This window comes from Triturus cristatus, chromosome 6 (assembly GCF_964204655.1).
Source record: "Triturus cristatus chromosome 6, aTriCri1.1, whole genome shotgun sequence".
Lineage (NCBI taxonomy): Eukaryota > Metazoa > Chordata > Amphibia > Caudata > Salamandridae > Triturus > Triturus cristatus.
In genome coordinates, this window is record NC_140589.1 from 156,195,559 (window position 1) to 156,218,454 (window position 22,896).

At 51.5% G+C, this 22,896-nt stretch overlaps 1 protein-coding gene across 2 annotated transcripts in view; it reads left to right on the top strand.

The window, feature by feature from the left end:
* MIXL1 (Mix paired-like homeobox) overlaps nucleotides 1-22,896 on the top strand; it is a 112,561-nt gene that overhangs the window by 80,038 nt on the left and 9,627 nt on the right. The window contains exon 1 of one of the 2 annotated variants that reach the window (XM_085610414.1): nucleotides 12,619-13,982. The exons of the other annotated variant lie outside the window; for it this stretch is intronic. Coding sequence (XP_085466540.1) covers nucleotides 13,964-13,982 — 19 coding nt within the window. The 5' untranslated portion in view covers nucleotides 12,619-13,963. Of the gene's footprint in view, nucleotides 1-12,618; nucleotides 13,983-22,896 lie in introns of those variants that run through there. 2 annotated transcript variants of the gene reach the window in all.

A 22,896-nucleotide genomic window follows, 5' to 3' on the forward strand; every position in this document is an offset into this window, starting at 1 on the left:
GGGTGGCTCTGTGTGTGTGGGTGGCTCTGTGTGTGTGGGTGGCTCTGTGTGTGTGGGTGGCTCTGTGTGTGGGTGGCTCTGTGTGTGGGTGCAAATGCAATAGGTCTCGCATTGGAGAGTGATTAAGCTATTGACATTGTAAATAACAATGCTGTTTCTTTACATGTTTTAAAAACAAAAACATACAAGAATGTCATGAGCAATGCCAACAGCTCTAACTTTAACAATGCCGAGACCGTTGCATTGTAAATGCTTGTTTTGTTTATGGGGCCAAAAGAAATTATCACATCACACCCATACTGTTTTCTTTTTGATGGCTTCCCATCGAAGCAAGGTCAATCTACAAGACTACCTGCATCACCCACAAAGACTTGCACACTTCCTCCCCTTGATACCCGGCGAATAAACGTAAAATCTCTGGAGGCTCTAGTCTAGACCTTCATGTAATGCTGAAAACTTACTGCTTGAGCCCCCTACCTTCAAAAGAGAAAGATCGATGACTCAATCCTTCTCAGGCAATGCAGTTAGAATCTGGAACTCGCTTCCTCCATTTCTCCGTACCACCACCTCTACCCGGACTTCAAAGCAAACCTCTTCTCTTCCAAAGACATTTCCAGAATTAATACATCCCTTTTCATGTCCCTCAAGGCCGCTTGGCATTCTCCTGATGTTGTAAGTTCTTGCCATGTTGTAAATATGTATTCTATGCCTGTACTAACTTAATCCTAATGTATGTGTTTTTTTGTTGTGATTGCCACCTCTTATTTTATTTTACTTTTTCAACTATCCCGTGTGTAAGTTTGTAAATCTTCTCATGTGATGTACTTAGTTCTATTGTTTGTATATCTCCTCATGTAGCATACTTGGTTCTATCGTAATGCCCTGACACCTTTGGGTAAAGTCTGCGCTATATAAAAATGCATAAAATAGAATAAATAAAATAGCTGACTGCGCAGCTTAGCGGGTACAAGCCTCTGCTGCAGAGCTCCATGTACAGTGCTATAGGTTCTTTGTCGCGCTTGACAGCATCAGCGGGTTATCCTTCCAAGGTTTTGAGATCCAATGAGACAGCGGCTTCACGAATCTGCAGGGCTTCTCAAAAAGCTATATAAAAGACAGCGACGCATTACTGTCGTTAAACCTCCCTTCCCCCACACCCCCAAGAGCAGAGAATTTGGCAGGGCAACGCTCCCCCCCTGCGCATGAGATTGCACCACAGACAGGGCAGCATTACCCAACGCTGGGTGGACGCGGAGGATGTAAAGTCTGGACCATGAGTGCACAGCTGCCAAAGGGCCTTGTGTCACGCGTGACAACTTCAGCCAGCCCTCGATTTGCACACAACTATCTGCATTCTGGGACTTTTCAAACCAATGCACGCACCGCTAAAAACAAAACAGCATGCCTCGGACAGCACAGTGCTGTTGGGTACAAAAGAGCAAGGGCTGGCTGAGGGCAAAGGATCTTGAGCCTCACAACCAAAGAAGCATGCATAAGAAGCTCAACCTACTCTGCAGCAGAACCCTGCTCATATGCAACTTGACCATACGCTTTTCGATACGATCCTCTTTATTTTAATAATTGTATTTCATTAGAGAGATGATGTGGCGTACGGCCTGAGCTGCCAAATTTGGAGCTGGGGAACCGGGGTTGAGTCTCCCAAGGTGCTGCTGCTTTTCACTGCTCCCAGGCTGCTTCTACTTATGCTTTTCCAACAATAGTGCAGCTCTTTGCTGCTGCCAGATTGCTGCTATGGTAAGCAGCCTTCACAGAGTTTCAACTTCATGCAGTGCCAGGGGGCGGCTAGCTTTCACTATCCCAAGGTGCTGCTGCTTTTCACTGCTCCCAGGCTGCTTCTGCTTTATGCTTTTCCAACAGTAGTGCAGCTCTTTGCTGCTGCCAGGTTGCTGCTATGGTAAGCTGCCTTCACAGAGTTTCAACTTCATGCAGTGCCAGGGGGCGGCTAGCTTTCACTATCCCAAGGTGCTGCTGCGGTATTTTAGGTTGTTCCATAGCGCTTCGCCTGCTTTATGCTGCCCCTGCCGCACTGCCACTGGACGTTACTCTCACGGAGCTGCATGTCTTGCTTGTCTCCACTAATGCTCCCTCACACTGTTATCAGAGTGCTGCATCTGGGGGTGCTTCTATGTCAGGCTGTTCGGGTGTGCTGCAACTTTACTCTGACCCCCAGGGGGCTGGTAGTTTACATGCTGCTCTGAACTGCTATTCATTTTAGAAACAGTGCAATACGATCAGCTTTATCCCCCCAAAAACGTAAATCCAGTTTCTTTTTTTTTTTTTAATGTTTTTATTAAATGTTTAACATAATCAATCAGACATTGACATATCATGCATATGAGTTACATTGCTGTGTTGGTCAATTGCATGCAGCAGCACTCAACAGCAATTGCAGATCGGGAATATCGCACAGGTCATTAACAGTGCCCAAAATACACATCGCCGTACATCATGACAACAACTTTCCCCAGAATACCAAGCGCAGAGCCCAAATCGTATAAGGGGGGACCTTTAGATAGTGATCAGTCACTGTGGGGTGTTTATCTGTCCTTGGGGGTCTGTCCACTGCTCCCCGGTGTCTGCACCTATGTCAGTTCCAACCGAGTTTGCCATCCCACTCTTGTATATGGCCCAGAAGTTCTTCAGGCGGTTGCGTGGTGGAAGCATCTCACTATAGTTTTCAGACTGGGTACAGCAAAAAAATCATATGTTTGGTCCACTGTACTATAGTGGGCGTGGGTAACAATGCCATGTCAATCAGACGTCGAGCAGCTTTGGGTAGGGGTTTAGAGTACCCAATCAGCACCAATAGTGGGTCGGGAGACAATGACAACTCCGTAATCCGGTTGAGTTCTGCGAAAACCATCCCCCAGAATCGAGCACTCCCCGGGCACGTCCAGGCTAAGTGAAAAAAATCTGCAACCTGTGTACCGCATCTCTCGCACCGGGGGTCATCACGCAGTCCATAGCGGTGAAGTTGTTCCGGGGTATAGTACACCCTATTGAGGAATTTGAAGTGCACCAGCCGGTGCCGGCCATTCAAGTAGACCCTTTTGGTGCTCATGCAGCAATAGAACCACTTGTCATCCGGGAGATCGATTTGTAAATCGTGTTGCCAGGCCAGCCTAGGCTTGTCTCCCCTGGCTGTCATAGTGATATTATATATCCTAGAGACCATCTTAGCTCGAGTTTTTGCTTTAATAACTGCCGTCAAAGCCAAAACCTCAGGGGGTTCCTCCATATCGTCACCCAACAGTTCCTTTAGTGCATGTCGGATTCTATGAAATTGAAATTGAGCCAGTAGTGGGGGGGGACTCATCACTCAGTAGGTCCGACCACGCGCGCGCTGTCCCATCATGAAAAAGGTCACCTACAGTCTGGATACCAAGAGTGTGCAATGCTGCTATTACGCCCTTCTCTCTGCATGGCGCCAGCCAATAGCACCATTCAAGCCGGGCCACTGGGGAGTTTAGTAAGTTCCCTGCCTGGAGAGACAGCAGACGCTGCCAGGCATGTGCAACTGAGTTGAGGGACTGTAAAATACACGTGCGCCTATCAGGCGGAGTAGAGAGCAGAGCCGGAAGCGGTCTAGAGTCTGCTACTATTGACTCTATGCGCACATGTGGAATGTCATCCGGGGCGTGTATCCAATGGTATGCTTGAGAGTTTTGGGCTGCGCTGTAGTATAATTCCAAGTCGGGCGCTCCCAGACCTCCCCGTGAGTAGGGCAACGTCAACGTTTGCCAGGCTACCCTCGGCTGTTTGCCAGCCCAGGCCAAGTGGACCAATATGGTTCTTAGGCGATGGAAAAGCACACGGGGTAGGACCATGGGGATGTTTACAAGCAGGAAAAGGAATCGTGGCAATACGACCATTTTCATAAGGGCTACCCTCCCCATCAATGACAGGGGGAGGTTATTCCAGCGCGCTACCTCCTCTTCCAATTTAGAGACTGCAACCCCGTAATTTTCCCTTAGAACCACCACAGAGTCAGTATGCAGTCTAATCCCCAAGTATCGCACCGCTTCTGTAGTCCACTGTAGTGGATATTCAGGCTCAGTGGACTTCGTGGCAGGAGTTAGGGGGAACATGACTGATTTGTGCCAGTTAACCCGAAGACCGGATAAGGAACCATATAGAACTATCTCTCACAAAACTGGTGAGAGATTGTTGTCCGGATCGCGAACGTAAAGCAGTGTGTCGTCCGCATATGTAGAGACTATCAGTCGGTAATTCGGGAAGCGAATACCTCTGTGGCTGTGGTATTCTCGGAGTGCACACGCCAGGGGCTCCGCCACCAATGCATGAAGTATGGGGGATAAGGGGCAACCCTGCCTCGTACCTCGGCATATCTGTATAGGAGCTGTAACTAGCGTTCCTATTTTAATGCGCGCTGTGGGTGAGTGATAAAGTACTGCTATAAGTTGTAAGAATACCTCACCCACGCCCATACGAGCAAGTACGTGTCTTAAGAAGGGCCATTCGACATAGTCGAACGACTTTTCAGTGTCTAAAAATACTGCTATCGCCGGCACCTCCTGTCTAGTGTGTTGGAAGGCCGCAAGACTGTGCGCAGGTTATACATTAACCCCTTCGCTGCGGCGCGAACTCCGCCGCAGCGCTGGGGGGGGTGAGGGGTGAGCGCGGCGCCGCCATGCTCATGACGGAACCACGCCGTCATGAGTCACGGGCGAGCTGTGCTCATGACGGCGTGGTTCCGTCACGATTTCGCCCACTCTCTATTTCGCCCGCACTGGCAGAGAATTAGTGCCGCGTGGGAGGAGCGGCCGCCAACGGCCGCAGCATGACGGAACCACGCCGTCATGAGCACACGCCGCCCGTGGCTCATGACGGCGTGGTTCCGTCATGAGCACGCAAGGGGTTAAGCTTCAACTAGGTACAAAGCCTGCCTGTTCTGGAGCAACCAGGGTCGTGACCAGGGGCAGCAGTCGATTGGCAAACAGTTTCACAACATTTTTTGTATCTACGTTGATCAGAGACAGAGGCCTATAGGAGGCGCAGTCTTCTGGTGGATTGCCCAGCTTAAGGATAGCAATTATGACTGCCTCCCTCATCGTAGGGGGCATCTCCCCAGAAGTGCACATATCCTCAAACAATGTGTGAAGGTGCGGTAACAACAGGTCGATGAACGCCTTATTAAAGGTAGCGGTGAGACCATCCCCTCCCGTTGCACCGCCCGCCCTCATACCAGAGAGCGCAAGCGTTATTTCATCGTGCTCTATCGGATGCATCAGTAACTCCCGGTGCCAATTAGACAGCCATGGCAACTTGATATGCTCTAAATAGTCCAAGATTTGTTCATCTGGGCAGCAACCTCTTGAGGAATACAATTCTGAGTAATAACCCCTGAATTTCTCTGCTACCTGGGCGTCGGTCAGGAAAGTGTCCCATTCCGGCGTTTTGATTTCCGGAATCGCAAAGGCATTTTGGTTCCGTCTTTGAAGCCACACTAGTATCGCTCCCGGCCGCTCCCCCCCGCTATAAGTGCGGGCAGTGGCATACTTTCCAAGATGTTTAACTTCCGCATCTGTCTCCTCATTATATTCTAGTAGAGCTTACGTCAGCGCAGCCTGACATACATCATCCGGGCCATCTAACAAAGAGGTCTCCAGCCTCTTGAGCTTACGTTCCAACCCAGACAGTCTAGAACGTATCGAATTAAGGACCCCCGCATGTTTAGAAATGGCAACTCCCCGGATATACACTTTAAAAGCTTCCCAGACTGTTTGGAAAGAGTCCACAGATCCTATGTTTATTTCAAAAAACGTCTTTATTGCTATGGCCATTTCTTCTTTGAAGACTGTGTCCAGAAGGGAGTATGGCGGAAAGCGCCACAGAAAAGGGGGTACCCGCGGTTTAGGCGCAGTAAGGACCATCAGGAGGGTGAGAATGGTCAGAATATGTGCGTGGCAAAATCGTGCATATCTGTATACGCGGTAATAGCTGCCGGGATGCAAACCAATAGTCAATTCTAGTATGCACATTGTGATACGCAGAATAATGCGTGAAGCCCCCTTGTTCTGCATGTCTAGTGCGCCATACATCGCACATGTCCAATCGTATCAGTGCAGAGTCTACTACCCCAGCCGAATCCAACACGCGCCTGTTCGGACCACCAGACCTATCGACTGTTGGATTTCTAACAAAATTAAAGTCACCACCCCACAGGAACCGCGTCCCAAGGTGCAAGAAGGGAAGCTCGGTCAGTTTGCGATAAAAATCTGGATTGTCATAATTAGGACCATAAACATTTAGGATGAACATGTCAAAACCTTTACCACTACATTTGGTGAGCACATACCGCCCCTCCCTATCTGTCTCCAAAGGCGTCAGTTGTATGGCCCTCTTGGGGTTAACCCACGTCAAGACCCCTCTAGCATGCGTGGTGAAACCGGATGTGTGTATTTGTCCTCGCAGCCCCTTTGTACACAATACAGGGCCGTCAACCGGGAGGTGCGTCTCCTGTAGGAGAGCTATGTCAACATTATGTCTATGTAGGTAACTTAGCACCTTCCGAGTCTTCTGGAAATCGTTCAGCCCACGCACATTCCACGTGAGCACTGCTAGCGTATCCGGGCCATTATCTGTGCTGTGTTCGGTACTATCCTTCATGAGGGGGCAGAGTGTACTGTCAAGTGGGCACATGGCATGTCAAAATCCACCTGTGCATATCGGCACAGCAATAGGAATCATCACTGAAAGCATTGCATATGTCAGTCTCAATACTGACCCCCTCTATACCTGTCATACCAGACCAAACATGGTCCAAAAACCACAACAGCGCATATCTAACCTGTGAAAATAAACCCACTAACACATGAAACAATAATACATTGTACAAACCCCCCACACCCTCCTCCCATGTCAGACCAGCCCCAACTTGGCCACGGTACAACCTCACACACCAACAAAACCTACCCTTCCCCACCCCCCAACCAGATGTAACATTTGCCAGTGTGATACACGCGTGGGTGGATGTTGCTCAAACGACAAACAGAAGCGATCATCAAAAAAAAAAAACATAGAGTCCCACTCCGTGCATTGTCACATGTATAGTGTACAACTGCGTCACAACACCCCCATCAGGGTGCTAAATAAGAAAGAGGTGGAGAAGGATAAGTGCTCCCCAGGGAAAAGTTCTGCTCATTGTGTGTCAATTCAAGATATATCGAGGACACAAAGGCCTCTCCGCCAACTAATCATCGCTTCACATCCTCCCGCCAAACATCTGCAGAACTAACACATAGCACTGGGGTGCTCACCATACCACTCAACCCTAGTATCGTTACCCCCACAGGACATTAACAAGGTATTCGTGTCTCAACAGAAGCCAGAACCCAGGGACTTCAGCAGCAGACCTCCAAGGGCCATCCCAGAAACGACTCGTGCGCCGTACAGCTGACCCCCAACATCCCCCCGCTTCTCTCCCACCCGCCCATAAAATGGTACTTAGCACACCAGGAGAACTTCAAAGCATCAGTCTTGTTCATCCAGCAAGCCACTCGTCGCGCCTGCCGTCTGGTGTTTCTCCGGGCTGTGTCGCCGTTCTTTTTCCCGCCCCTTCATAGCCGACTGTAGGGCTTTGGGATCAGTAAAGAAGTGGGATCGTCCCTGCCTATTAACTCTAAGTCTTGCCGGGTAGAGCATGGCGTAGTCCATCCCCTGGTCTCGCAGCTGTCTCTTAAGTGGTGCAAACAATCGGCGGGCCTCCTGGACCCGTGCCGTAAAGTCCAGAAACAGTGATATCGGTGAGCCCTCATGTCGCAACGGCTGTTTCTCACGAGCCAATCTCAACGCAACGTCTCTGTCGCTGTAGTTGAGTAACTTAGCGATTATCGGCCTAGATGCCGCACCAGGGGAGGGCCTCAGCCCCAGTGACCGGTGCGCTCTCTCTACCACAAACATATCCGAGAAGGAAGCCTCCCCTAGAAGGGTTTTGAGCAACCACTCGACATAAAATTCCATGTTGCGTGTTTGGGTGTTTTACGGAAAGCCAGTAATGCGCAAGTTACAGCGCTGAGAGCGCGCCTCCAAATCTTCTGTTTTGTCTTGTAAGAGTTTCAGAACCCTGCCCAGTTGTTTATGCTCAGTGTCTAAGGCAGACTGCGCCTCCTCTGTCTCTGTCAGCCTGCGCTCCGACATATCCAGCCGTTCCGCATGTTTGTCCACTCGTTCCGGCCTGCGGTCCATCCTGTAGGACATCGCGTCGATCTTGGCACCGAGTGACGTGATACTCCCCTGCAAATTCTTTTCCATATTGATCAGCAGACTGCGTAGATCTTGTCCTGCGTCTACATCTGGCTGCTGTCGGTCTCCTGTGCCATTCTCAGAGGCTGCGTCACTGGATTTAGATCTCGTTTGATTAAACAAGAGTTTAGGCTGTGCCTTATCCACTCTTCCCATCTTGTCGGTACTGGGGCACCGTCGTGCTCTCAAGTGGTATCTCCACACAGGGTGACCTCAGCACAAGAAAGCAGAAACCCGGTCTCGTAACTGCCAAGTGCCCGCTCCCCAGGGACCAACGCACACCTTCACCACATCAGCAGGTATCGCTCCTCCACAGCACAGGGTACACACCGCCTCCGCTGCGGTCGTTCGTGTACAGTTGGCCTCAAAAAGTCAGCAATTTGTCTGCCGCAACAACCGGAGATCCCAGCAACCGGTATCACAGGACTCAGCAAATGATCCACGTCACCTCTCAATTCACCATGGGACCCCCCCAGATGGCTTCCAGGGCTCTGTCACTACAATCTCTGACGCTACAGACAGCTCCTCCAGGGTTCCTCCCTAGGTCCCACCTCAGCGACCAGCAATTCGGACGTGCCCCACAGCTGCTCTCACCAGGGTCTCCATAGGTCACCACCGCTCTCGTGACGAAGCGGAGTGGGAGGCTGACTCGTCAACTTTCTGTCACCTCTCTGCGCCTTCTCGCCAATCTCTTCTGTCCATCCCCCACGTGCTCAGATGCGGAGGAAGGCACGTGAACTCCACCACCGCAGCCACAGGGGGGACCCCTAGAAAGGGCGCGCCCCAGACCGCAACTGGTGTCACGAGGCACCTCACCGGACCTTAGGTGGTATCCGCAGAGGCACCTCGACCAAGTCCCCCGCAGAGCTCTAGGAGAGTAGAGGCACCGTCTGGGCCCAGATCAGTCGCTCTTCAATAGGGTCCGAGCTGCATAAGTGACCCCCAAGAAATAGTGCTGCCCCCTGCTGTTTTCCACAATGCCCAGCCGACCGGGGGTGTCCCAGGTTGCTTCACTAGTGCCTCAGCTGCTACCCCGCAGTCAGTGGTATACACAGTCTCCACCTACAGTGCCCCCAGGCTCTTAAGAAAACAATGGTGGCCGCGTATCAGCAGCAGTCTCTCCCGAAACAGGCCCGCTAGATATGTCTCTAAAGGCAGGGGGGCTAACCGCCTACCTGCACTGCTGAGAGGCCACCGGAGCAATTGCACGCAGTGCGCGGCCTCCGCCGTTCACCACAGGACCCGCTGCACCGGGTCTCTCATCTCTCAGGCTCCGCTCCCGCTTCAATGCACCGCGTGCCTCCCAGTGCCTCGCCGCAGCCCTCGATGGTGCCATCAGAGGAAGGGCGCCCACAGTAGAGGTGTCCTGTCGAGTCGCAGGCAAGGGGGACACCATGGCAGCGCCTGTCAGCTCCAAGCACGCACCCCTCCGTCACCAGCCCCAATTGGCCCGCGCTGTCTCCGCCTCCAGTACTCACTCGAGCTCAGCGTCTCAGGCTAGGACAGGCCGCAACTTCATGGACGTCAGATCTCCGGCCCCAGGTGTCCCGGGCCGGCCGGAATCGCTATAGTATGTCGCCGCCGGGTTCAGGAGCTCGGAATTCACAGCAGGTAAACATAACCTCCACACAGTTGCAGGATAATTTCAGGATTGTATGACGACTGCACGGAGCATTCGGCTCAAGCGGCCATCTTGGTCGCGAGCAAGCTCCGCTCCATAAATCCAGTTTCTTTCCGCAGCCTGGTAATGGCCCTTTGTAGAATTTGGAGCCAGGCCTCATCTGATTTTTAATACCTGCACTGATTTCGAAAGTTTGTAATCCGTGTTTGGACAGGAATACAAGTAAAATAGATAGAAATGGGAGGAGTGTGTCCCTTTTTAGGTCTCATGCGCTGCTTAGGATGGGACCTCTTGGAATCGATTCGTTTTTTTGCCCAAAAACGTGCACGCTTTGCATTGCTTTCAATTGCAACGCATGCACGGTTGGCGTTTCCCTTGCGGGAGCGAGCTTTGGAATTATCTTACAAACAGATGGTGCCCCTGCTGGCTCCCACAAGGGAAACGCTGTGTGTGGGACTGTGGGACATGGCAGCAGATTCTAAGAGTGCCTCAGCAGTGACTTCAGACCTGCAAAGCTTTTATCTGCACGCAATAAATCCTCGGGGGAGACATGATACAGCTACCAAGGAAAGAGTGAAAATGTTCCCCACCACTGACATAGGGACGAGGTAAGATGTGCCTTTTATGCTGGGGGTAATTTATTGACTTTGCATTTATTGTTTGTGGGAACGCGTATTTAAAATGCGGGCCTGTGATCGGAATGTGCAATGGCTCCTCAGCGTTCGGGAGGCCGAGACCCTCATTTCCTCATGGTAAATAGCTTCGTGTAGCACTCACCGGGCAGCGCAACAGACTGCTACTTTTTAGTGCGGCATTAACCGAGGCCTGCCACTTCTATTCAAATAGATGCAAGAACATTGGCACTCAATAAGAATGCACTAGATGAATTGTAATGCCTTCTAGCCATCCCTGGATGTAAATAGCATAAGGCCAGGCGCTGAGTAAAAATGTGTTTATGTTAAAATGCCTGCACAAAAGATGCATTTACTATGTACCACATGGCTTTCGCATATTGTATGTGTAACTACGCATTTATAAATTGAAGTGAGTGCTTCCCAAAAAGTATTTAATAACAGATACTGCAGTCACTCACCCTGCAAAATAAAGCAAATAGGACGCTTAGATTTCCTCTTCTGCTAGTAAGGGTCGCGAAGGGGTTTCTGCCTGTTGCCACCTGTATTTCACTTATAGTACCTCTCTGCAGGCTTTCAACATCTCCGCCTTCATCGCCCATCTTAGCTCATTTATTTGAGTTTTGCAGGTTTGGTTAGAAATTGTTCTGCTTTCAGTGACACAAGTCACTGAACGTGAATAGAAACAAAGGCTTCCGTACATACAAGCATTGGCATAGCCAATAGGTCTCGCCTTTGGGACCCTTATAAGTATTTAGTTATGCAGCAGGTCTCAAAGACGAGACCTATTGGCTATGCCAATGCTTGTTTTTTTTCAGGGTTTGGTTTAATGTTTAATGTTTTACTAAAAGGAAGTGACATTTCCTTGCAGCCTGCCCTCGGATCAATGCAATGCGCTCTTACCAGCCAGTTATACAAAAATAACACTTTTAATAAGTTCTTCTTAATGCAGTTCGATAAATTGTCGATTTGTACTTGTGTAATGTAACTGAGGCTCATGTTAAGCGCTCCAAAACCTTCACGTCTGGTTTACGCTATATAAAACTGCAAAAAGAAAAACCCTTGCAGGTTAAAGAACACTGCATATTGTAGCACCCAGGATAATGTATCCTTAATAGAATTGAAAATTCTTGACGAGATAGCTAGGATTGTTTTTTTATCCCTGGCGCTAATGTATTAATCCACTGAGTTACCAGCCCTGGCTACAAGTATGGGCAGAGCCAATTGGTCAGGACATGATAACCCTGAGTGTGTTTTTCAAAATCTTTAAAAATGTCAAGTAGCAGGGGCGTGGCTTGCTGCCGATCACGATGGCCGCAGCCTAGAGGAGCTCCAGGGACAGAGTTGCTTCCCCAAACAATCTGCCACATAATCCGTGCACAAATCGCACCCTGAAGACCACCAACACAGATCGGAAACACCGGAGTCCCAATCGGTCCACCCTCTGGGCGTGAGCCGCCGCCGGAGCGCCAGTGAGATCGGACGACGCAGGGCGGTCTAGATGTGCAGTCGAAGCCGGGGACTGGCCTGAATGTCAGATCTGGCAGACGGCGCTCTACTGTTGGTTTGAGGGGCGCCGTCGGCGGACTCAGCGGCCGCCACTAATGGCGGCGGACGACGTACTGATCTCTCTCCTATCCCCCCCCCACGAGGCTACGGCACGGTGGGGCGATCATTGGGGTACTGCCTGCGACGCGGGCTATTGATCAAGCAGCAGCGCAACTGTGGAGCCGGGCGGTCTTGTTGCTGGCTGCTGCTGGGATCTGCGGTGGGTCGCTGCCCGCCTGGGATCGACTCGGGTCCGAGCTCCGGAAACAGCTGACTGAGAGGAGCGGACCGTGGGGGAGAGGTGAGAGCGCCCGCCCAGTGCTGGGTGAGGACTGGAGAGCCCGGCGGGGACCAGGCCCTCCACTACCAGGGAGCCCCATCTGCAGATGCTCATTCTCTGAGGGACACAGCCCCAACTGCCCTGAACCTCCTGATGGGAGCCACCCGAATGATCGTGGGCTCTGAACGACGGCACCAGGGGAAAACGGTGCGGCCCGGGGCAGCCTTCCACCGCCATTACTAGAACCACGCCGGTGCCTGGAGGAGCTGACCAAATTGGCGCCTGGAGCCGGTTGTAGACCTGCCCCCCTGCACTGGGGATTATTGGATTGGCTCACTGCTACCTATGTGCTGACTGCTTACATACCCGGGGTGGCTGTTGGTGGTCGATCGGCTGTGTGTGGTGGCCCCCGGGACCCGCGTGTTTGTGAACGGTGTGGCCCTCTGCCTCAACACATATCAGGTGACTCCACGGCGAGAAACCCGACAGGCCGCGCGGGGAAGGAAAACCCCGCGGCTGGCGGCGGCGACTACTGACCGAGGTAGAGTTCCCCAAGTAAGTATGGGGGACAGGGGCCCGCGCGCGAACACCCAGGGCAAACTGGACAAATATGCCTACGCAAAGGAATCACCGGCTATGCCGGACCGCAGAGACTCGCAAGAAAACGCACCGGACAACGGGGGAGCGAATAAAGTAACGCTCAATGACATTATGGCCGCTCTCACTCAGGTGCAATCCACAGTGGGCACCATTTCTATGGATGTATCTTTCCTGCGGGCTGATTTCCAGAAAATGACCGCAAGGGTCACGGAAGTGGAACAAATAACGAAAACCCTGGTTGGGGACACGGCCACATTGCTTCAAACAGTTAACCACCTGGAGGCCGAAAATAAAATAATGGCGGCGAAGCTGGACGATCAGGAAGGGCGCTCTAGCCGAAATTACGTCCGAATTACGGGCATACACGAGAGTGAAGGGGGCCCGGCCATGGACCTATATGTTGAGGAGCTCATTAAGACAAGACTCCAGCCGAGGGGGCTATCCACCTTTTTCTCAGTTGAAAGGGCGCACAGGATGCCAGGCGGCAAGCCTAAGCCAGGGGCGCCTTCCAGGCCTGTACTGGCCCGAATTTTCAATTTTCGTGACCGGGATGCCATACTGCAAACAGCGAGAGTGGCCCCGCCGCTTCGCATCCAAAACTCTGTGGTCTCCTTTTTTCCGGACTTCACAGCTGCAGTTACCAAACGTCGCAGAAGCTTCTTGGAGATCAAAAAGGATCTTCGGCGCAGAGAAATTACCTATTCCATGCTATTCCCAGCGAAGTTGCGAGTCGTAGCCGATGGCAAAACTTGTTTTTTTGATCATCCTGAAGAGACCCATGACTGGCTCGAGGGGTGGCGACGAATGGACGGACACAAGCGGTCGGAGAGGCACCAGCAGCAGCGACGGGTGGAGAAGGACCCCAGGGATCACGGACGAGCGCGGGAAGAAGACAACACGCACAGGTCGGAGGTTAAAGACTGAGAGAGGGAACCATGGCTCACACGGATCACGCAGATCGGCAAGGACAGAATCAGGGGAGATAATAGCGAAGTAATGGACACGCCACCAGATGGTATCTGATTCTTGTGATCGTCCACATCTGATGGGAGGGTGGGCCGGGATCCACGAATGTAGGACCTGCACGGCAGCTGCAGTAAGGTTTGAAAGAACAATGGTCTTCAAGGAGGGGATAGACTACGGTGTTCCTCGGACTTCTCACCCCCGAAACGCAAGTACTGTTACAGGGATTGGGCATGAAGCGCTCTGCAAAGTTGGGGTGGCGGGTAGTTTTAAGTCCGTCTAGCAGGGAGGCAGGGAGGGGGGGTGGAGGGTATGGGTACGTTGTTATGGTTAGGTTTTCTTTTGTTAGCATTTTATGCGCAGGCACTCAGGTATGACACATTCTCAAATGAGGGTTGGCAATGGCACTGCTCACGTGAATCCGTTATAACGATTGCACATTCCAACAATTATGGCAACACCACACTCGCAGCCAGCTGAACGAGGGTGGATCTCTACCACACAGGTGAAGTCCCTATCACTAATTACGTGGAATGTACACGGCCTCTGGGATAAAATTAAAAGAGGTTTGGTATTGCAATGTCTTAAACGAAGTTCCCCGGCTGTGGTCCTGTTGCAAGAGACGCACCTCACTGGTACTGCATGCATTAAGACTGAACCGAGCTCTTGAGGCGGAAGCCGAGAGCGTTTTTACTTCTTTTTAAAAAAATGTACGAATAATTTGATTGCCACTTTAACTTGTTGCACGTGTCACTTACTCTGCTCCGGTTGTGCTCCGCGCAGTGGATCTAGCGCTGCCGAGGCCCCCAGAGCAAACAATCTCTTCCTGCCGCCATCTCGGCGAGGCCGCAGGCCACGCCCCCTTCAGAGGCCACGCCCCCCGCCACCGCCCTTCCAGACCTATAAATCATGTGCATCTTTCGGACGCGCAGCGGACGAGCGCAGCGGGCGCGCCGCTTGCGCGCCAAAGGCGCGCCAAAGGAAAGCCCGTCTGCGCCCGTCCGCGCCAGGCCCGGCCCTAGGGCAACCCATGCTGGCCGTCCCATCTCATACTCAGCACAAGCTCTCAAAGACTTACAGCATCTTGCCCCCCCCGGTGTCTCCTAGTTCCCACAACCGTATACACACAGCGTATACACCTGCTCTACTCTCTCCATGTGGACGCACTCCTACAGTTAAACCGACCAGGAACGCCACTTCCATCAGGGTGTCATATCTGAACACCCGCTCTTTGGTAAAACACCACGAGGACATTTACATCCTGTTGTCTAATAACAACCCTGACATACTCCTGCTAACGGAAACTTGGTTAACATCAGAATCCCTCCCAGATATTCTGGTGGCCCTCCCCCCTGACTACTACATCCTCCACGCCGATCGCCCCGGTGACCGGCCCGGGGGTGGGGTGGCAGCCATCATATCTAAGCGCCTGAACTCTACTTCTTCTTACTCCCTCCCCCTTCCAGAGGTGGACAACTTGCTGGTTAGCTTGGAAACTGACGCCGGTGCCCTCACCTTCCTCCTCTTATACCGGCCTCCACATCCTATGCCATCCTTCTCCACCATCATGAGCGAACAGCTATCCAATCTACTAACGCAACACTCCAGTTTCGCCCTCTTCGGCGACCTGAACTACTGGTTTAACAATACCAACGCCGGCCCCCATGCTATTGAGCTCTTTGAGTCTCTCAACAGCCTAAACCTTATCCAACAGGTCACCCGTCCCACTCATATCAAGGGCCATATCCTGGACCAGATCTGGACCTGCAATCTGGCTCTGTCTCAGCCAGCAATATCCCCTTGCGTCTGGTCAGACCATCATTTAGTTGACACTTCCATCACTGTCGTCGGCCGGATTCCTGCTCCTCTGATGGCTGGTGGCTCCTCACGGAAATGGAGCACATATGATTCCCAGGGCTTTCTCACTACCCTGGCCGACACCCGCCCAGTCTTTAATCCCACTGATAACATCGACGTTATAGAAAATGACATCGGTTCCTGGCTGAGGTCAGCCATGGACCAGTTTGCCCCCCTTACCAAATTCCCCCGCACTAGGCATCATAACTCTCATAGGTGGTTCTCTGATGACCTCAAGCATCACAAATTAAAAACGCGCCAGCTGGAACGAATCTGGAAACGCGATTATTCTAACTCAGCCAGGTTGTCTTACATGGCTGCACGCAAAGAATACAAAACTGCCATTACCCTAGCAAAATCGGAACAGTTTTCCAATAGGATCTCGTCTGCGGTTAATAAATCAAAGGAGGTGTTCAAAGTCATGAATGAACTCACCACAGACAACAGAACCCTCCCAGCCCAGACCCCCACTCAAGAAACATGTGACACTCTCAACCTCTTCTTTGTGGAAAAAATCATAAAAATTAAAAACTCTATCCCTTCCCCATCCCAGCCATACTCTTCGGACACCTCCTCCAACAACCCCCTGACTCTTACCACCTTCCGGCTCTAAACCCTATCTCATTAGCGGAACTCGCTACTCGTATCAAATCTGGCTCCCCTAACGACTGCTGTCCGCCATCTGTCTTACAGAATATCTGCCTCAATCTACCTGATTGTATCCTAACCCTGCTGAATGGCTCACTCAGCAGCGGCATCGTTCCTAGCTCTCTCAAGGAGGCCATCCTAGTGCCCCTCCTCAAAAAACCTGGCGCCGACCCCGCGGAACCATCCAATTATCGTCCCATCTCCCTCCTTCCCTACTTTTCCAAATTAATGGAGGCCCACGTCACCCGATGCCTGTCTAATTTTATTGAATCTTCTTGCCACCTTGAGCCCAACCAAGCTGGCTTCAGACCTGCTCACTCCACTGAGGCCGTCATTTTCGCAGTCCTGGACACGCTTAGGAGTAATGCGGACGCAGGGATCCCCCAAGCCCTTGTACTCCTGGACCTGTCGGCCGCATTCGACACCGTGGACCATAACATCCTTCTCCACCGTGTCGGACAGGCAGGCATCCAGGGTACCGCCCTTAAGTGGGTCGAGTCCTTCCTGACCGGAAGAACACAGGCTGTCCGCCTGGGCCCCTATACCGCAACAAAAACCCCCACGACCTGTGGAGTCCCTCAGGGCTCCTCCCTTTCACCACTCCTGTTCAACCTATACCTCCGGCCCTTGATCCACTCACTTCAGAAATGGGACATTACTGTTTACAACTATGCCGATGATTTACAGATTGTCCTCCCTCTAAACTCACCTCATGCCATCAATACGTCTCAAACTGTTATGATCCATATCCAACATTGGATGAACTTGAATCAGCTAAAACTGAACCCCGGGAAAACCAAGCTCCTTCTCCCCGGACTCAGCCATGCTCACTGGGGTTCGCAGTTCTGGCCATCTGAGCTAGGTCCCCCCCAGTCCCGGTCAAATCAGTGAAGAGCTTGGGAGTGATTATCGACACCGAACTGTCTCTCAGAGCTCAAGTGGGTGCGGTCATCTCATCTTGTATGTACCAGCTCCGGAAGATCCGCAAAGTTCGCCACCTACTTCCGCCCGCCGCACTCACCCAGGTCATCATCTCGCTAGTACTTTCTCGTCTGGACTTTTCCAACTCCCTCTACCACGGTCTCCCACAATCTTTGCTGCACCGCCTTCAGGTTGTCCAGAACCAAGCGGCCCGCCTCATTCATATAACTCCTAGATGGCAATCGGCAAAACCTCTACTTCACAGCCTGCACTGGCTACCAATAAGCCAAAGGGCAGCTTTCAAGGTGGCCTGCCTCACATTCAAGGCCCTCCACTGCGCCGGCCCCGCATTTCTCAAATTCCTAATCACTCCCCATTGACCAACGCGCAACCTTCGATCAGCCCACCTTCATCTGCTAGTCACCCCCAAAGCCAAAACCAAGAAATTCGGTGGTCGTCGCTTCTCCCACCTAGCTCCCGGATTTTGGAATCCTCTCCCTCTTTCCATCAAATCCAGCCCTTCCCTCCTGAATTTCAGAAAATCACTCAAAACTCACCTCTTCCCACCCCTTGGTTAAAAACATCGTCACTCACGCTTCCCTCTCACTCATTCTGTCTTAAAGCGCCATGAAGCCTTTGGTGTTAGCGCGCTCTATAAATTGCAATTAACATAACATAACATAACAGGCGTTAGACAGGTGGGGGTTCAGGATGGTTGCCCACTCGGAGCTCTCGTCGGGGTCCAGAGGGGTGGGTATCTTAATACGAAAACAGTCACCACTCATAATACATAGAACAAAGACTGACGCGGGCGGACGCTTTGCGGCTCTGGTAGGTCAGTGGGAAGGACACCCTATCAATATGGTATCAGTATATGATCCCCCGGCGCTACAGGCAGTTACGCTTCCGGCCCTTAATGACTTCCTCCTCGATCTCCCGGAGGGAGAACTACTGATTGGGAGAGACTTTAATGCCGTGGTGGATGGGGCCGTTGACCGACACCCTGTGAGGGAGCGGACTTCGGGAGTATCACACCTAGGGAGCTTTCTGGAGGCACTAGGGCTTACGGACGTCTGGCGGCATCGGCATCCCATGGCGTGCGCCAATATACTTTTCAATCAGGGGTACATAACAGCTTGTCTAGAATAGACTACTTTCTCGCATCCCCAGAAAGCCTCAAACATGTGGACACAATTTAAATTCGACCTAAGGTTATTTCTGACCATTCACCAATTATCTTAACGTACACGTATCACCTGGGAGGACGGCGGCGAATTTTCCCCATACTCCCTGGATACTTACGGGTTCCCAAGATCATGAAATCTATGCTCACCACGACACAACACTACTTCCAAGAAAATGTTGCGTCAGTCCACTCTCCGACCAACCTATGGGAGGCCTGTAAGACCGTACTCAGAGGGCAGGCCATCTCCTCTATAACAGGATATAGGCGAGAACAGCAGTGGGAACTCACTGCTATAGAATCAGAACTACAGAAGGCTGACGCTCAAAATTCTCAAAATCCAACTCCCGCCACGGCCCAAAGCTTACGCCTCAAACAGCAACTGCATAGGGAACATCTGGGGGAGGTGACTAAACTCAGACTTTCGACTACGAAACATAAGTTATACGAGACCGGCGATAAAGCTGGGAAGCTTCTGGCGTGGCTCGATAAAAGGGAGCGTGACAGAAAGTGGTGTAACGCCCTGAACGTCTCAGGATCGTTTAACAGACACGACAATGAGGACGCAACCACTTGTGAAGGGTTAGTTCTTTTAATGAAGGCAAATAAAATACAAAGAACAAACAAAAGTTATAGTCACTGGAATCCTCCAGGCTAAGTACGTTACCAGCCCACAGCACGGATGGTCCTAACCGTCCTCTGCATATACGCCGATCCCGGCGTATGCCAACAGAGGGCAGAAATGAAATGGCCGACAATGCCAATCGGTAGGCTGTGAGGGGCACGAAGAGTGTTGGGGAGAATCGAGGAGTCAGGGAAACACCCAGCCGGGGTCTCTACCTGAAGGGAGCAGCCGCTCAACCTCTTCCTCAGACTGCACCGGGACGCGGAGTCACCTCCTGGTGATGCGTCACCGATACCCCAATCACAAGCAAGAAGACTGAACCGAGAGCAGCCGCTCGATCGATCCTGTGGACTTCCGAGTCTGTAACGCGGCAAACACCTCCTGGTGTGCGTTACAGCTGGCAGTCCCTGTGTCTCTGGTCGGGCTGGGAGTTACGACTCCAACCAGCAAAAGCGCCACTGCGCTTGGACTCAGCCGAGTCAAAAAGCGAAGCTCAATGGTTGACCGGTAGAGCTTCCGGGTCCTTCACAGGTGACGATGGGGCAAGACACGGCCCAGGGAGTAACGACTCGACCTACCTCCGTTCTTGCCTTACTGGAGCACCACTCCGGAACACTGCTCTTCACGAAGCAGGTACGTCGGTGTAAACACAATATCCGACAGCCTTGTACCTCCCGGTTCCTCCCTTTATAGGGCGTGTTTTCCTTGAGTTATGTAACAGCTCTCCTGTTTACATAAGGGCGTGTTTCCCTTGAGTTATGTAACAGCTCTCCTGTTTACATAAGGGCGTGTTTCCCTTGAGTTATGTAACAGCTCTCCTGTTTACATAAGGGCGTGTTTCCCTTGAGTTATGTAACAGCTCTCCTGTTTACATAAGGGCGTGTTTCCCTTGTATGACAGGAATTCTTGACAAGTGGATAGCGCAGCTTCAAACGAGAGATAATTTAAAAGAAACAGACCCACGTGCCATAGTACACATGCTGGCACAACATTTCCAGCAGGTGTACACATCGCTGTCGGAACTGTCAGTGGAAGAGGCATTGACCTATGTCAAGGATATTGCAATGCCCAAACTTACACCGGAAATGGCCCTTACACTAGAGGCAGACCTGACGACCGGCGAGCTACAGGCGGCGATTGGCTCCTTACAATCTGGGAAAGCACTAGGACCTAATGGTATCCCCGTGGAAATTTACAAAAGGTTGGCGGGGACAGTGGCCCCACACCTGCTAAATATGTACTGCGACAGTCTGAAGACAGGCGAACTCCCGCAGGGTCAGCGCCTGGCCACAGTGGTGACGATTCCGAAACCCGGGAAACCCCCGGAAGACTGTGCTTCCTACCGCCCCATTTCCTTAATCAATGCTGAAGCTAAAATACTAGCAAAGGTCCTTGTGCTCAGGCTTACCCCTCACCTCACAACCCTGGTTCACCCGGATCAGTCCGGATTTATGCCTAATAGGAACACAGCACTGAACTTGAGGAGTTTTCACAGAGTGATGGCCCGCATACCTTATATTCATGAGCCAGCAGTAATTCTGTCGTTGGACGCCCGTATGGCGTTCGATATGGTGGAATGGCCCTTCTTGTTCGCGGTACTGGCACATTTGGGCTTTGGCCCAAAGTTCTGTGCATGGGTACGTCTTCTCTACACAAAGCCGCTGGCCCATGTGGCAGCTAATGGGCATATATCCCATGACTTCCCACTGTCCCGGGGCACGCGGCAAGGCTGCCCGCTGTCACCGTTATTGTTTGCGCTGGTATTGGAGCCACTAGCGGCATGGATCAGGTGGGAGCCCATGATCCAAGGCCTGAGCTGGACGGCAGAATGGGAATACCGCATCTCGCTGTATGCGGATGACGTTTTACTTTATTTGACCGCTCCTAGGCGATCCATACTGGTACTCCTAAATATATGTGACCAGTTTGGTTGGGCATCAGGCTACACTATAAATTGGTCCAAGTCGATACTTTTTGTGCTCCAGGGCCCGCCGCTGCAACTTCCAGAGGACTGCCCACTGCAGATCTCGGTGGACGCATTCAAGTATCTAGGTATTTACAATACGGCGGACCCTGACGAATTTGTTAAAAAAAATCTCATGCCTCCCCTGGAACGTTTAAAAAGAGATGCTACTCATTGGGGGGCGCTGCCCCTGACACTGTTGGGGAAGGCAGCGCTTTTTAAAATGATGGCGCTGCCTTGATTCTTGTATGCACTCGAAAATACGCCGTACTCAGTGCCACCTACTTACTTTAAAAATATTGCGGTTCAGGTTTCCGGGCTGCTGTGGGGGAACAAACCTGCACGCATAGCACAGCGCAAACTAACTAAAGGGTGGTACGACGGAGGCATCGCACTGCCCGACATACAGCTGTATTACTGGGCGGCCCAATTGAAAGTAATCAATCAGTGGATCCACGCTCCACAGGCGGATCCCACTTTCAAGGCTTGGGGTTGATGGCATGATGTCTGCACTTTATAACAGGAAGCGTACACCAGTGCTACTCGGACCCACAAGGCAGACTGTCAACCATTGGCATGAAGCACATGCTAAATTAGGATGGAAGGGAACGATAACCCAACTCACCCCTTTGTGGGTTACGCAGCGGCTCTGTGGATTGCGGCATTGCAAGGGCTTTGACAAGTGGGACGCAATTGGAATATCAACGGTGGGCGATATGTGGCATGAGGTGGGAGTCACTACATTTGAACACCTTCAAGTGCAATATGAACTGGCGCCCTCTGAGCGCTTTAGCTACCTGCAGATAAGGCATGCGTTGCAGGCGGCCCTGCCACCTGGCACCGAGGTTCCTGAGGCTACCCCTCTGGAGGATAGGCTATTGACAGACTGTATGTATAAGCGGGCTACTTCCCTTACATACCGAAAATTAGTGAACAATTTACCGGACCCCCACGTGGCCCTCAGGGAAAAATGGTCCCGGGATATGGGTGATTTCGAAGACTCCGAATGGCGGGAGGTGTTGGCCTCCCCGCGAGACTTAAACTAGTGCAGCTCAAAATGTTACATAGAACCTATTACACAAGATACACTCTCCACAAAATAGGGTCAGCACCACACCCGTACTGCTTGAGGCGATGTGGGGAGGAGGGTACTTTCTTTCATACTGTGTGGGAGTGCCCCAGGATAGTGGAGTACTGGGTAAAAGTGATGAGGACCATATCACAGACGGTGGAGGTGTCATTTGCTCCCGAACCCAGGAGATGTATACTAAATGTATGGGAGCCGAACGATCTGTCACGCCCAGCACAGGAATGGGCCACACTGGGGATAATGATGGCGAAGCGCAACCTCGCACAAAGGTGGGGTGTAAGAGAGTCGCCATCGCTCACCGCCTGGTGTGGGGATCTTGAGGCTGCCATGGTGGCCGTAAAAGGAGTATTTATCAATCGAGGCTGCCCTAAGAAATGGAGCAAGGTTTGGGGGGCTTGGAATAAGTACAGGGGATATATCTGGGAACCACCAGAAATAAGGGCGGAGGGGGAATCTGACAATGAAAATGACGGGGAGTTGGGAATGTAATACATGGACTGTTGTCTTTTGTTGTGATATGTGTAATACTCATACGCCAATTATCGTAAAATAACAGATGTTTGGATATAATGCTCTCAATATTTGGACAAAATACCTGATTTGTTTGTGCCCTGATGACAACCATAATAAAAAGTTTATTAAAAAAAAAAAAGTCAAGTACAAAGTAAAAATGCTGTCT